Genomic DNA, 16,460 nt, shown 5'->3' with positions numbered 1-16,460 from the left:
GATTTACTGATTGTTCTGTAGGAATGAGATGGTTTTCATGTAACATTAAGCCCAACTATGACTGAGCATGAATGTGCACTCTGCCTAAGAGGAGTGCACAGACACTTTGACCCTTTTCTGGTCTCCTTACTGCTGCTTTAGCATTAAGGACAAAGCCAGGCTCATGGTTTGTCTCACTCCAAACAAACCACAAGATGGAACCAAAGTTTGTTCTCATATTTACAACTCATTCAGTGTCTGGAGAAAGACAAGCCACATGCCTGTGTTGAGCAACTTGCTAAACCAAACTACGAATTAGTGTGCAGAAGAGCAGCAGCAGGAGAGTCAAGGGAAGGGTGAAGTGGCCAGGCTCTCCTCTCAGGAAGTTCTTCCACACCAGCATTCATGGCAAGCTTTGATTTGGCTTAGCGTTACCTACAAACCAGCTCAGTGTCTTTGACTCATTACTCCCAACTGTCATCACTGTGATTCTTCCTACTGCACCAGTTTTGTTAGCACTGAAGAAACATGATTGCAGTTTCAAGACAGACTGTTCTGGCAAATTTCAAGTATGGCTTGAAATTTAGGCATATCTTAGAACTAGACGTATCTTAGTTAGCTAATCTGTAGAGGAATAAATTTGAAAGAACATACTGGTGTGATGATCTTCATTATATGATGGGGAGGAAAGATAGACACCTGGCATATGGCAGATTTGTCAACAAATTTACATTTGAGATACATTTTTTGGAAAGGTTGACAGCTATTGTATCAACTGAAGTTATTGGCTTTTGACTTCACATAAGCAAAGGTGATATTAGGATCTGATTTGGTGAGGATACTGTGACAAAAGTCAGGTGCCCGTCCCTCCAACGGCCGAGTGGTGGCAAGAGCGCATGGGGTCCCAGGCACCCATACAGGGTTTCTGTCCCTTTGGGGAATTGAAGACATGGTGGACACTTCCATGGCTTTAAGAAATATGCTTTATTCATCTATTTATGCTTTGAGTCTGCCTGGAGGGAGGCCAGATCTTATGGCATGGTCATTTCAAGAGGAAGTGGTGTGGGCAGCCTCTAGCCTGCCTGATCAAGATGGGTCTCTGTTCTTCTACCTGCTTCTTCATTCCAGCAACCCTTGCTCAAAAACACCCTTTTCCTGTCCCCTCAAATACACACTCTATCACTTTGGCAACATCTCATTCCCCAGGCTAAAAGCTTCCTATCCCCAATGGGCCATAAACATTTTTTGTCATGTTAACAGGTTTGGTCTTCACTAAGCCTGCCAGTCACGAATTTTCTGTCTGGAACAACTCTGCAACTTGTACTTTAATCCACATCCCAGTTAATCAAAATCCTAGCATTTTTTCATTTCTAGGGTTTAGGGAGATCCCTCCCCTAAATCTATAACAAGAACTACTATAACAAGAACTACAAGAACATCTCATGTGCTATCTAAAGAGTTTCTTTTTAATCTGATTGTTCACACCTTGGAGATGTATTCTGTTGATACATGCTCTGTCTATGGATTTATGTTAAGCTACCCAGTATCTAACCTCATATAAACGCCTACAGAGAGAAATACTCAATTTGTGATAAATTCCTACCTGGTTGTGGTGAGCCATGTTTGCTTCCTTGTTTCCCCAGTCAAAGCCTTTGAACTTCCCAGCCTTCACAATCTGAAAAAAGGTGTGCCATACTTTGAAAAACCAAATGGGAAAAGCAGATGATATAGAAGTGTGTGATATGAATAGACCGTGGTACCAGCATAAACAAGGATGTTGAACGTGTCAAAAACCATGCTATGATTAAGGCTATGCAATAATGTCTAACTTCATTTGTAGTGAGAAGAACAAAAGTTAATGTAAACATACCAAAGAAAGCTATACAAAGCCATCTGAAAGCAGTAGAGCTGTTTTTTAGTACTGCTTAACCTTCTACATCTCCTCAGTGTATCTGATATCTTGAGAATGTTTGACATGTGTCCTACTAGATATGAGTTGTCTGTTTTACACCTACCTGGAAGCAACTCTCATCTAACTTAGGGGAACTTTAGTAAACACACATAGGTTTGGGCTGAAAATTTCTCTTCAGATCTAATATGAATTCTCCTCTCTGCCTCTGGGCAGCTGGATTAAGTTGGGTGGTTGGATAAGTAGCCCAGGTATCCCATTGCTCAGAAATCAGAATTTTGTGCAGGGATCAGGAATTTCCACTCCACAGTGCAACTTAGTCTGCCAGGGGATCCAGTCATAGAATCATAGAATCATAGAGTTGGAAGAGACCACAAGGGCCATCGAGTCCAACCCCCTGCCAAGCAGGAAACACCATCAGAGCACTCCTGACATATGGTTGTCAAGCCTCTGCTTAAAGACCTCCAAAGAAGGAGACTCCACCACACTCCTTGGCAGCAAATTCCACTGTCGAACAGCTCTTACTGTCAGGAAGTTCTTCCTAATGTTTAGGTGGAATCTTCTTTCTTGTAGTTTGGATCCATTGCTCCGTGTCCGCTTCTCTGGAGCAGCAGAAAACAAGCTTTCTCCCTCCTCTATGTGACATCCTTTTATATATTTGAACATGGCTATCATATCACCCCTTAACCGCTTCTTCTCCAGGCTAAACATGCCCAGCTCCCTTAGCCGTTCCTCATAAGGCATCGTTTCCAGGCCTTTGACCATTTTGGTTGCCCTCCTCTGGACACGTTCCAGTTTGTCAGTGTCCTTCTTGAACTGTGGTGCCCAGAACTGAACACAGTACTCCAGGTGAGGTCTGACCAGAGCAGAATACAGTGGCACTATTACTTCCCTTGATCTAGATGCTATACTCCTATTGATGCAGCCCAGAATTGCATTGGCTTTTTTAGCTGCCGCGTCACACTGTTGGCTCATGTCAAGTTTGTAGTCAACCAAGACTCCTAGATCCTTTTCACATGTACTTCTCTCAAGCCAGGTGTCCCCCATCTTGTATTTGTGCCTCTCATTTTTTTTGCCCAAGTGCAATACTTTACATTTCTCCCTGTTAAAATTCATCTTGTTTGTTTTTGCCCAGTTCTCTAATCTGTCAAGGTTGTTTTGAAGTGTGATCCTGTCCTCTGGGGTGTTAGCCACCCCTCCCAGTTTGGTGTCATCTGCAAATTTGATCAGGATGCCCTTGAGTCCATCATCCAAGTTGTTGATAAAGATGTTGAATAAGACTGGGCCCAAGACAGAACCCTGTGGCACCCCACTAGTCACTCTTCTCCAGGATGAAGAGGAACCATTGATGAGCACCCTTTGGGTTCGGTCAGTCAGCCAGTTACAAATCCACTGAGTGGTAGCATAGTCAAGACTGCATTTTACCAGCTTCTTTACAAGAATATCATGGGGCACCTTGTCAAATGCCTTGCTGAAATCAAGGTAGGCTACATCCACTGTGTTCCCTTCATCTACCAGGCTTGTAATTCTGTCAAAAAACGAGATCAGGTTAGTCTGACATGACTTATTTTTCAGAAATCCATGCTGACTATTGGTGATCACAGCATTCCTTTCTAGGTGCTCACAGACTGTTCGCTTAATGATCTGCTCCAGAATATTCCCTGGTATTGATGTCAGACTGACTGGGCGGTAATTATTTGGGTCCTCTCTTTTCCCCTTTTTAAAAATAGGGACAACATTTGCCCTCCTCCAGTCTGCCGGGACTTCGCCTGTTCTCCAGGAATTCTCAAAGATGACTGCCAGTGGTTCTGAGATCACATCTGCCAGTTCTTTTAATACTCTTGGATGCAGTTCATCTGGCCCTGAAGACTTGAATACATCTAAACTAGCCAAGAATTCTTGTACTATCTCCTTAGTTATTCTGGGCTGTGTTTCCTTTGCTGAATCATTTGCTCCAAATTCTTCAGGTCGGGCATTGTTTTCTTTATCGGAGAAGACTGAGGCAAAGAAGGCATTGAGGAGTTCAGCCCTTTCTGTGTCCCCTGTTTGCATTTCACCATCTTCTCCTCTGAGTGACCCCACTGTTTCTTTGTTCTTCCTTTTGCTACGAACATACCCATAAAAGCCTTTTTTGTTGCTTTTAACCTCTCTAGCAAACCTGAGTTCATTCTGTGCTTTAGCTTTTCTGACTTTGTGTCTACACGTGCTGGCTATTTGTTTGAATTCCTCTTTGGTGGTTTCCCCCCTTTTCCATTTTTTGTACACATCCTTTTTTAATCTTAACTCATTTAAAAGTTCTTTAGCTAGCCACCCTGTCTTCTTTAGGCACCTTCCATGTTTCCGTTTCATTGGTATTGCCTGACGTTGTGCTTTTACTATCTCCCTCTTAACAAACTCCCAGCCATCATGAACTCCCTTTCCTTTTAGTATTACTGTCCATGGGATCTCACCCAGCACTTCCCTAAGTTTTATGAAGTCGGCTTTCTTAAAGTCAAGAAATTGAGTCCTAGTATGCTTGGCTGCTCCTTTCTGCTGTATAGTAAACTTCAGAAGAGCATGATCACTCGCGCCTAATGATCCTTCCACTTCTACCCCACTAACCAGGTCATCAACATTGGTTAGGACCAGATCTAAAATGGCTGTTCCTCTTGTTGCTTCTCCCACTTTCTGGACAATGAAGTTGTCTGCAAGGCCAGTGAGGAATCTGTTTGACCTTATGCTCTTGGCTGAGTTTGACATCCAACAAATATCCGGGTAATTGAAGTCCCCCATTACTACTATCTCCCTTCTTTTTGCATGCTTGGCCATCTGTTCCAGGAAGGCATCATCTATGTCCTCCGTTTGGCTTGGGGATCTATAGTAAACTCCCACAATGAGGTCACTGTTATTCTTCTTTCCCTTAATTTTGACCCAAATGCTCTCACTTTGGCTTTGAGGTTCTAAATCCTGGATCTCTTCACAGGTATACACATCCCTGACATATAACGCCACTCCTCCTCCTTTCTTGTCTGGTCTGTTTCTCTGAAATAGATTGTATCCCCCCATTATTACATTCCAATCGTGGGACTTATCCCACCAGGTTTCAGTGATGCCTATTATGTCATATTTAGTTTGCTGTACCAAGAGCTCAAGCTCATCTTGTTTATTTCCCATGCTTTGTGCATTAGTGTACAGACATTGAAGTCCATTAATCATCCCCCCGTGCCTCTTATTTAAGGATTTTTTCCTCCCACCACTAGGTCTGCGTGCTGTTTGCTCCATTTGGTCTATGACATTTGGATGATCATCTTCATCAATTGATAGACTCCTACCTTCAGGAGCACTATCTCCCTCCCCCACATTAGTCAGTTTAAAGCCCTCCTGATGAGGTTTCTGAGATTTTTAGCAAAAACATTTCTCCCAACCTTTGTGAGGTGCAGCCCATCGCTTGCCAGAAGTCCATCTTCAAGAAACTGCAGTCCATGATCTAGGAATCCAAACAGTTCCTGTTTACACCATTTGCGAAGCCAGCTGTTCACTTCCACTATTTCCCCCTCTGTCCCTGGGCCACGTCGTTCAACTGGGAGGACAGATGAGATGACAATTTGTGCATTTAGTTGCTTCAATTTCCTGCCGAGAGCCTCGTAGTCTCTTTTGATCTTCTGGAGGCTATTGCTTGCAGTGTCATTGGTTCCCACATGAACCAAGAGGAAGGGGTATTTGTCAGTGGTTTTATGATTCCTTGCAGTCGTTCAGTTACATCTTGGATCTTAGCCCCGGGGAGACAGCACACTTCCCGAGACATCTTGTCAGGCCCACAGATCACTGCTTCTGTTCCCCTCAGTAGGGAATCCCCTATCACCACTACACGCCTCCTCTTAGGTTTGGTTGGGGTTCTTCCGTGAGCTGTCTGTTCCAAGGTAGCCTGAACATTCCCTGAGTCTCACCCAAACACTTTCCCACAAAGACACCCACTTGCCCATCAGCTGGTCTTACTCATTTAAATTCTGCAGTATTCCATGCAAACCTCGTCCTGATTAAGGAAGGAGTTTGCATTGGAAGTGTTACTAAAGTGAATCAGGAAGAGGTTTGCATTGGAATCCAGAAGGAGCAGCTTGCAAGGAGCTTTGACATCCTTGATTGTTCTAATAGGTAATTAATAGGTTGGATGCCCCACCCTGTTGTTAAACTTTGCATGTGAAACTGATCCTGATAAGAATCGGGCCTGTGGAACAAAGGAAAAGGTTCCCCACTTGTGACACAGTCAAAATTGATATAGGCCACTTTAAAATGTAAATACATTTGTCTAATCATGTCTATTCAGAACCATTCAATAGGACTTATTCCCAGGGAAGTGTTTCTAGAAATGCAGACGAAGTCACAGAATCAGAGATAGAAAACACCAACTCCATCCTAAAGTTCCAGTTACAGATAGGTAGCCGTGTTGGTCTGCCATAGTCAAAATAAAAAAATTCCTTCCAGTAGCACCTTAAAGACCAACTAAGTTAGTTCTTGGTATGAGCTTTCGTGTGCATGCACACTTCTTCAGATACACTGAAACAGAAGTTGCCAGATCCTTCTATATAGTGAGAAGGTGGGGAGGGGTATTACTGAGAAGGGGGGTGGGAATGGGAGATTGGCAGGTAGCTGAGATGAGCCTGTTGACGACTCTTAACGACTGTAATAGGTCTTACAGGAAAAGGCAAGGGGTGAGAAGGTGAGAAATGAATCCAATGTCTTTGTTCAGACCAGGTCTCTCCATGGTTTTAAGTTTGGTAATGAGTTGCAATTCAGCAGCTTCTCTTTCCAGTCTATTTCTGAAATTCCTTTGTAGTAAAACAGCTACTTTAAGATCTTGTATAGAATGTCCTGGGAGATTGAAGTGTTCTCCTACTGGTTTCTCTGTTTTGTGATTCTTGATGTCAGATTTATGTCCGTTTATTCTTTGGCGTAAGGTTTGGCCTGTTTCTCCAATATAGAGAGCTGAAGGACAATTGCTCATCGTCTAACATTGTGTATGCCATCAAATGCCAACAGTGTCCTTCAGCTCTCTATATTGGACAAACAGGCCAAACCTTACGCCAAAGAATAAATGGACATAAATCTGACATCAAGAATCACAAAACAGAGAAACCAGTAGGAGAACACTTCAATCTCCCAGGACATTCTATACAAGATCTCAAAGTAGCTGTTTTACTACAAAGGAATTTCAGAAATAGACTGGAAAGAGAAGCTGCTGAATTGCAACTCATTACCAAACTTAAAACCATGGAGAGACCTGGTCTGAACAAAGACATTGGATTCTTATCTCATTATACATGACTAAGCCATTTCTCACCTTCTCACCCCTTGCCTTTTCCTGTAAGACCTATTACAGTCGTTAAGAGTCGTCAACAGGCTCATCTCAGCTACCTACCAATCTCCCATTCCCACCCCCCTTCTGAGTAATACCCCTCCCCACCTTCTCACTATATAGAAGGATCTGGCAACTTCTGTTTCAGTGTATCTGAAGAAGTGTGCATGCACACGAAAGCTCATACCAAGAACTAACTTAGTTGGTCTTTAAGGTGCTACTGGAATGAATTTTTTTATTTTGTCCATCCTAAAGATTATTTCACACAATTGATCCAAAATAGAGAGCAGCTTCAAGGGAAGAAGTGGCTAGGAAGAAACAACTTGATTGTGGGATATATGAGCCTCAAATAACCAGCATGTTTAGCTCTATAGATTAGCATGATGGGTTTAAGACAGTCCAGCGAGGAAGGGCTACCAAAGCCATTATTCATTTTCTTTTCCACCATGTATATCCGATCAGAAAGGAAATCTTAGCTAGATGCTCCAAGCTTCTACTGTGTGGCTTTAGCAAGCCACCTTTGTGTTTCTATACAAATAATTCAGATGACACTAAGTTAAAGTGCCGGTCTAGCCTGGAGCCATCCTGATGCTTTGGACTCCAACTCCCATCAGCAAAAGGCAGCGTGGCCTGGCTGATGGGAGTTGGAGTCCAAACAGGCAGGCAAAGCTCCCAGTACCATTGGGTTCTTCACTGAGACACAATTCAGTGAAATACCACAGAAATGTAGTATTTTGTCCATCTACATGCAGAGGGACTATTTTGCCAATAAAAACAAATCCATTGGCGATATTATTGTATCTGTAGCTTTTGAAATACTCCTGTTTGGAAACATTTAAACACAATAAAACTCTCTCAGCTTTAAATCCTTTCTCATAAAAACAAAACATATTTCTGGAGTATGTAAAAAGAGAGGTGGAGTTATTAAGAATTTTTATTTCAATCATATTTATTAATTTCATTCTTAAAAGTCTTTGTCAAAGCCTGGTCTGATTGCCCATTCTTCAATCGATACAAAAACCCTTTTTTAAAAGAGAAAAGAGGATTTCAGTTTTACCTGAACCCAGTGAAGCATGTTCTGGATAGATGTCCCAGCTGGACAGTGTGATAAATAAACATCGATTCGACTCTGTAAGAAAGTGCAAAGTGATTAGCTTAATTTATCACAAATTGCAATAGCCACTTCCCTTCCATTTGGTTTGTTTGGACAAAAGCAGTGCACCAAAGCTCAACATCAGGATATCACACAGGAATCCATGTCTACATAGTAACAACACAACTTGACGCTCTAAACTGGTTACTAATCCCAATATGATGTTACAAAAAAAAAACAAAAAACCCCAGAAATTATCTTAGAGCAAGGCATTTCAGTCTTAACTGTCCCAGAACTTAAATGCATTTTTTTTACATTTTATATATCAAATTACTTGCAGTGCTATTCTATGCACATTTACTAAGAAGCAAATTGTACGGTGTTCAACCAGGCTTCATCCCATGTACCTTTGCACAAGAGAAGAAGAAGAAGAAGAAGAAGAAGAAGAAGAAGAAGAAGAAGAAGAAGAAGAAGAAGAAGAAGAAGAAGAAGAAGAATAGTAGTAGTAGTAGTAGTAGTAGTAGTAGTTTGGATTTGATATCCCGCTTTATCACTACCCGAAGGAGTCTCAAAGCGGCTAACATTCTCCTTTCCCTTCCTCCCCCACAGAAAACACTCTGTGAGGTGAGTGGGGCTGAGAGACTTCAGAGAAGTGTGACTAGCCCAAGGTCACCCAGCAGCTGTATGTGGAGGAGCGGAGAGGCAAACCCGGTTCCCCAGATTACGAGTCTATCGCTCTTAACCACTACACCACACTGGCTCTCTGGTTAGATTACAGCCTAACTATAATGCTTTTCATCATACAGTACAACTAGAACCAATCCAGGTACGGTTACTAACAATGACTGATGCAATAGGCATTGCATTGTCTATGTTCCTCCTACAGAACATGAATTCACCCTATCCTGCTTGAGTACCAAACCTGGCCTTGGTGTGCACTTATGGCTTCTCACTTCATGTTCCTGGGCTGATGTGCACCATCTTTCAATGCACACAAATGTTCAGTTCCATTTTACAAGCATATGCACACAAACCCTTATACAAATATTGGAACTAAATGTGTGATTGCTTGTTTTTTATTGCTGTTTGTTGTTGTTGTAATAATAATAATAATAATAATAATAATAATAATAATAATAATAATAATAATAATAATTGTATTATTTATCTCCCGCTTATTCCGGGCAGCTTACAGCACATATTTAAAAGTGTTGTTGTTTTTTTAAAAAGCAGTATCCCACCCTGTGACCACCTGATGAAATTTAGAATGTAAATAATGAATAATTTTAGAGGAATATTGGCTGGAAAGGAAGCAAGAAAGGGCAAAGACAAATAAGCAGCCTACATAAGAATTTGTACATAAGAAGGGGATTTAGACACTCCCTTGAGTGGCATATTGTGGGGCAGTTGCCCAGGGTGCAAAATTCTTAGGGGTGCAAAATTTCAACACCCAGCAATGCCTCTGTACAGCTCTGCTCTTCCATCACTGGGCTCAGTCGCAAACGGCTTCTCCATGCAAACCAGGAAGTGACCTCTCCAGACAATGGAATAAGTCTTCCTTTCTTGTTTTTTATAATAATATTTTATTAAATTTTAACAAGGAAAAGTTACAGAACAATAAACACAAAAATAGAAAAACACAAAAAAGATACAAAAGCCACAGTTTAACATAAAAAAGTAAAAAGAAAAAAAGAAAAAAATATATAAAAAATCCCTCATTTCAATTTCTCACCATTCATTTACTTATTTCCCTGACTTCCTCCCACCTCCCTTTTTTGTATTCCATTTAAAAGTTGGTTCAGCAAATTCATACCCTCTTATTTTACCCATAGTTATTTATCCTCATATGTTATCACTTCAACTTTAGATCTAATATCAATCGATTCTTACAAGTTCTTGTATTATCTTATTACTAAAACTTCATTACCATTTAAAAAAGGGAAAAAAAGAATAAGAAATTTCACAGCTCAATTTCCCATTAGTTTCTTTAACCTTATTTTACCTTCTAAACCTTCAAATTTTCAAATTTTAAACCCTAATTAAACTTAACTCCTTTAAGCCTTTCTGCTAAAGCCAATTTGTTCCTTTCCAGCACGTTTTAATATTTCATTAGTATTACACTAATTCCAAAATTAAAATTGTTTATACAAAAAAAGATTTTTATACTGGATTTATCCAACGTCCCTTCTTCCTGGTTTCGGATAATGTCAGTCCTTCCACAATTATATTCTATCCATCCATCAATCAGTCAGTCAGTCAATCGGGTGTTCTAATATCTGAGGCTCTCAAGTCCTTTCTATGCCCCCTCTGCTGGTTTTCTTGTTCCTGCTTATAGTTGGACACGTCCCTGTCTCTTGTTGGGTTCTTACCTATTTTCTTCCCTTTCTCCTTGGGGAGTGAATCTCCGGGGATCTACATACAGAGAAATTCTCCATTTTCTTTTATCAGATTGTCCCATTCCCCGATAATCCACTCCTCAGCATTTGATTTGTAATCCAAAAAGTAATTGTTCCAAAAATAATCATCAACTTGCTTCACAGTCCCACCAGAGCTGATAACTTCCTTAACTCCGAAATTCAACAGATATTCCCCAGGTTCAATCTTCCAATGTTGCAGCTTTTGGTCATGCGGGATTTTGAGTCTCTGTATCTTTTGAGGTGCAATCGCAACCTCTTCCGTCTTCCTCTGCCCTTGGACTTGCCTTGATAAACCAAATTCCTGTATTAACTGTTGTGAGGTTTCTTTAACTTCGTTTCCTATTAGCTCGTCTTTACTGGCTGGAGCAAATATAAGATCCAACTTTTGGTTCATCAAGGTCACTTTCTCATCCAGCTTCTGCAGCATGGCATTTATTTTGCCAAGGGCACCAAGAAAGACTTCCTCCTTATTCATTTTCTGTCAAGGTCAAATAGCTGGTCCCACGATCAGAATTCACAGATGTTATATCTTCTCTGTAAGTTGCAACCAACACACTGGCTAGCTCCCTCTAGGGGATACAGTTACTATTTAACGTCCATCTTTAAAGTGTATCCAACAAAGGGATATTTACTTTCGATTTTCAGATTCTTTGTTTCCTTTCAATGTAATGCATGCAAGCAAAAGGCAGCATTAGAATTATTTTATCTCTCTTTTAGTTCTGTCTATCAATAGTTTTCCTAGTTTCAGATAGTAGTCATCTCTGACTATTTCTGTCCTGACAGTCCGTCCCCAGGTTTGGGACGATGGGAGCTTGTGTTCTTACACTCTCTTTGCAGGATTAAAAGGTCAAAATTTCTCCCCCCCCCCCTTTTCTCCTGCTGTCAAGGGGGTCTTTTATGGTTAAAGATGCAGGAAATTTCAATCTTAAAGTCAATTTTTCCGGCTTTTTAGCTTATGTGATCTTTGCTTCGATCTATTTACAAAAAACGGGAGGCGGACTTCCTATTTACACCTTCCCGCTTCAGTGCCAAATTCAATATTATTCTTTTGATCAAAGGGAAAATTCCTTTGATCTCCCGATCTTTCAATTGTCCTACTCACGGGTTGTTGTTTAAAAGCCGAATTGTCATAGGAAAAAGGACAGCGCTCTCCGACACCAGCTGTGCAGCTTCACTCCGCAGAAGTAGCGATTGACTCACAGCACCGTGCCAGCACCCCGTCTTGCTCCGGAGCCCTTTGCAGGGTTCCTTTGCCAACGGGGGGGTGCGAAAGGTGCCCGCCGAGTCCCACAGTCGCAGGCTTCACCCGCCTGCGATTTTTGAAGGGTCCCCGCTTCGCTGTAGCGGTAAGACCCGATTTCTGCGGAGCTTTCTCCCTCTAGCTTAGAGGGAATCCGCCATTGTCAGTGGCGCCGCCTCCGGAAGTCTCCTTCCTTTCTTATCTCTGTGGCTGCAATCTCCTGGATGCCACAGATGTCGTTATGTGGTTGAATGTGCACACATATTCTGTCTGTTTCCCTCCTTCCCATCCCACTCTGTGTGGTCCCTGTTTAAACAACGCCACAGCAAAGGCAAGAAGATGCCGGTCAATGCGCAGGGAGGCCTTGAGGGAGGATAGGCAGTGGTTGCACATGTGTGCTGCTGTACTTGAGCACAGCCATGAGGCTTATTAGGCTTATTATGTCACTGCTCCTAGTGCAAGAGACACCATGGCACCCACAGAAGCTTTTACTAGTGGTCCAGAATCTGAGCTCTCCTTTAAAAAATAGATCTCTCTCCATCATTGATGCAAAATGATGGGACAAAATGTGCAGGTATCTTCTGTGTTTTGTCTGAATGTAATTAAGTTATGAATGGCACAAGTAGAAATCACTTCAGAAAAGCCTCCATACACCTACCTTTTTTTTAGAGCACACACCTATTAAGTAATTAGAAATCTTACCGCATTGATGTTTAGCACATTAAAGCCAGTTCCGATGAAGACAACACTGCCACAAAGATAATCCATTGGGAAACGGTTACACAAGTAAGTAGCGCACCATTTCATTGTTCTGTCTTGAGCTAAAAACTGCTTAGTTCCAAACATTTTCTGCCAAAACAAAAATATTAGTACATATGCTATTTTGTTAGTCAATTCTCTTTTTTCCTATGGATACTTCTATCGAGTAGAAACAAAATATTACAAAAAAGACTGTTATGAGAATCTTCCACTCAGACATATAGGATAGAATACCCATTCAAATCCCACAAGCACAGTCAGACAGAATGACCCTCTGGACCTTCCAAGTGTCCCTATTTTCCAGAGGCTATCCCAGATTTACAGAAGCCATCCTGGTTTCTGATTTGATCCCAGAAAATTCCACTGTTCCTTAGGATGTCCCTATTTTCACCGGAGAAATGATGAAGGGTATGGAGTTTTGCAGCCCCCAAGACAAGGAGATAAGTCACTATACAACCTTTAAAAGACATCTGAATGCAGCCTTATATAGCTAAGTTTTTAAATGTTTAATGTTTTGTTATGTTTTTATATATGCTGGAAGCTGCCCAGAGTGGCTGGGGCAACCGAGTCAGATGGTTGGGGCATAAATGGAATGGAATGGAATGAAACCTTCCAAAGTGGTTCAGAAACAAGCTACATGGTAATGGTTCCCACAACATGAACACTATTTAGGTAGGAGCCCAAATATGCAAAAGACATGAGTTATGCAAACATAGCCTCCAAGGGCATTGGTTTCTTTATTTAATTTTATAATTTTTTTAATTATTTTCCATTTTTAACATTATTATAACATCTTATTTCCTTTTACTAATTCATAGCTCCACCAAACCACTTGGCTTCCCTCCATTCCGTAAACTGGTTTTTTGTATAACAACATCATATTTCCACACATTTATACCATCTCAATCCTACACTTTTTTTCTTGGTTATTTTAGTCTTAAAGCACAAGTAGAAAGGTCCTTCCAATGAGCTTTGTGAGGTTTATTGCAGTCCTGCAAGTGTCTTTACATGTTTACAATAACTGTCTATTTATTGAATAAATTTACTCCAGTCTCTCTGGAACGCTTTGTCACTCAGGTTTCAAATTTTGCCTGTCAGCTTTGGTAATTCTGCATAGTCTATAATCTTCGTTGATTTCTAGACTTTTGGTGTCCTTCTAAAGTGGTTCAGGAACAAGCTAGATTATAATGGTTCCCACAACATGAATACTATTTCAGTAGGAGCCCAAATATACAAAGGACATGAGTTATGCAGACATTTTGCCAAATGTCCAGTAGCTAAATAGATGTGCTAGAAATCATTTAATTACCCGGTAATTTCAGCAAAAGTGTCTTACTGCTCTATTGTATGCCTAGTGACTTAATTTAATGTCATGTCTCTTGACTTGACCCTAGGCTAAAAATACAAGAGGTAGCTATTCCTCCAATCTGAAAATGACAGGAGTGTAGCATAGCAACCAAGGGTGACTGTAGCATGGGGATAAAACTGACCATGCTCCAATGTTGTTTTATGGATTACAGAGCTAAAACAGCAAGGTGGAAGAGATAGACAACACAGGAGACCCAAGCAAACAGCCTCCAACATGATCAGTGAGTGTCTCTGAGCCCTAAAAATGGGCGCATGTGCCTGTAATTTGATCAGCATGGCTCTCTTCCCTTACAGCCATTCCTTGTTGGTAAGGAAGTAAGTCCGCAACTAAGAAGGGAAGGAAGGAGGGGAGGGAGGGAGGTGGAAATGGGGCAGGGTTTCGGGGAAAAGGGCTTTGGCAATCCCACCTGCCATTGAACCCAAAAGGTTTTGACTCTACTAGGTTTTGCCATTAAACTAGATCCCTGGAACATAGGCTTACTGTACTATAAAGAAAGCAATACTGTAATAAATACATTCCCACGTACCGTATTTTTCGCCCTATAGGACGCACCGACCCATAGGACGCACCTAGTTTTTTGGGGGGGAAATAAAGGGGGGAAATTTATTTTTCCCCTAGGTGGGGGGCTGGGGATGCCCGAGCTTCCCCCGACCCCAGCCCCCAGAACAGGCGGCTATCCGCAAGCCTAGGGAGCCTGGCGGGAAGTCCCGCTGGTCTCCCCAGGCTTGTGGATATCTGTCCCCCGAGCTTGTGGGGCTGGCAGCCTCCAAACCAGGTTGGGGAACAGCAGGGTGGTGGCGCTGGGCCTCCCCGCTGTCCCCCCAGCTCAGGGTGGGAGTTCCCGCCGGGCCCGCAAGGCTTGCGGACACCTGCGCGAAGCACGGGGTGCCCTCCGGAGGGCGCCCCATGGTTCGGGCTGCAGGCTGCTGCCCACAAGCCTTGCGAGCCCACGGGAACTCCCACCGGGCTTGCAAGGCTTGTGGATAGCTTCCTGAAGCCTGGAGAGCAAGAGGGGTCGGTGCGCACCGACCCCTCTCACTCTCCAGGCTTCAGCGAAAGCCTGTATTCAACCCATAGGATGCACACACATTTCCCCTTCATTTGGGGGGGGTGTCCTATAGGGCGAAAAATACGGTAACTGCTCAGCATTATTGCTTTAAAGGCAACTAAGTTACCCACAGGTGTGATCTGCCACCATACTGACAAGATTCTCATGGCAATTTTATTAGGAACCATAGAGAATTGCACCAAATTCTTTAATATGGGCCCCAGATGCAAACAGTATCCATGAGTATAGAATACCAACACCTTTCTTTTTCTGCCCACAGCAGAAACTGGAACCCATGACACATACAGCAAGGGAGAAGAACCAGCCCCTCATTTTTTTACCCAAAAAAGTCCTGGCACAGAACAGCCAAAGCAACACTGTGTTATCAAGTTGCAGCATTGGCTAGCTTGAGCTCTTTAGTTTTCTAAGAGCATTGTGAATAGCCTTAGGTAAAATGAAACAGACATCCCCAAATACTGTTCTAGCTACATTAGGCAATATTTGCATTCCATTGTTTGAACAAGTATTTTTTCTGAAATACATACTTTGAGCTTAGGTTCAGGAACCATTGCAAGTTTGGTCAAAGCTGTGTTTGTCAAATACTTAACAGTGACTACTGGTGCCAATGCAAAGAACATCTTGATTTTCTTGGCTAGGTGTGGCATGGTTGAAAATGCAATGAATGCTGTGGGGTGGGAGGAGAAAAATAAATAGAGTTAGCAATGCAGTCTTGAAAAAACCCAATAACAAAATCGTGTATATTATCAAAATTTACAGACTTTCAGCAGAGCTAAAAATGCACCTTATACTGACTTCTCCAGTACCACTCTTATTCAACCTCTTCATAGCAAGAATCCTTAGTACTTTGTAGAGCAGCTGTAGCTGGGAACAACCCGTTCAGTTAAGGTTTCTGTCTTGATTTCCAAACAGTAGCTTTTTATGTGAATGACACGCTCTCAGAGACCATGATTAATGTGCCATTTTTCATGACATCCCTGGGGTTCACCTCTCTGACACCACCAAGAGCCACCCCTATAACAACTCCACTAGGTCTCAGGTTTGAGCCCTGAAATATCAGGATCTGGGATTATTTTGACCTAGGACCCTACTAGGAGGCAGGCAGACTCCACCGCTGGTAGCAACCCTACTAGAAATGGTGCATTATAATCTGCGCATCACAACAGAAAAGGCCCTGCCTTGTTTCTGACCTACTTAAAACTTTATAATGCTGTATATATTTCCTCAGTGGTGTAATAACTGTAAATTCACTTGCTTAATACATACTATAGCTAATAACAACATTAATAATAATTT

The 16,460-nt window shown here is 42.0% G+C and overlaps 2 protein-coding genes across 5 annotated transcripts in view; both read right to left on the bottom strand.

Annotated features, from left to right (window-relative positions):
* LOC308584734 (putative lysosomal acid lipase/cholesteryl ester hydrolase) overlaps positions 1–16,460 on the bottom strand; it is a 68,035-nt gene that overhangs the window by 1,769 nt on the left and 49,806 nt on the right. For all 4 annotated transcript variants that reach the window (XM_081189745.1, XM_081189742.1, XM_081189744.1 and 1 more), the window contains exons 5-8: positions 15,692–15,831; positions 12,673–12,819; positions 8,278–8,349; positions 1,583–1,654 (exon numbers count right to left, since the gene is read on the bottom strand). In XM_081189745.1, coding sequence (XP_081045871.1) covers positions 1,583–1,654; positions 8,278–8,349; positions 12,673–12,819; positions 15,692–15,831 — 431 coding nt within the window. The remainder of the gene's footprint in view (positions 1–1,582; positions 1,655–8,277; positions 8,350–12,672; positions 12,820–15,691; positions 15,832–16,460) is intronic.
* LOC308584736 (putative lysosomal acid lipase/cholesteryl ester hydrolase) overlaps positions 1–16,460 on the bottom strand; it is a 54,048-nt gene that overhangs the window by 31,815 nt on the left and 5,773 nt on the right. The gene's annotated exons all lie outside the window — the stretch shown is intronic.

The sequence above is a fragment of the Podarcis bocagei genome (genome assembly GCF_964188305.1).
Source record: "Podarcis bocagei genome assembly, chromosome: 4".
In the NCBI taxonomy this organism is placed as follows: Eukaryota; Metazoa; Chordata; class Lepidosauria; order Squamata; family Lacertidae; genus Podarcis; species Podarcis bocagei.
The sequence above is the reverse complement of the archived record's forward strand: the minus strand, read 5'-3'. Positions and strand labels throughout refer to the sequence as shown.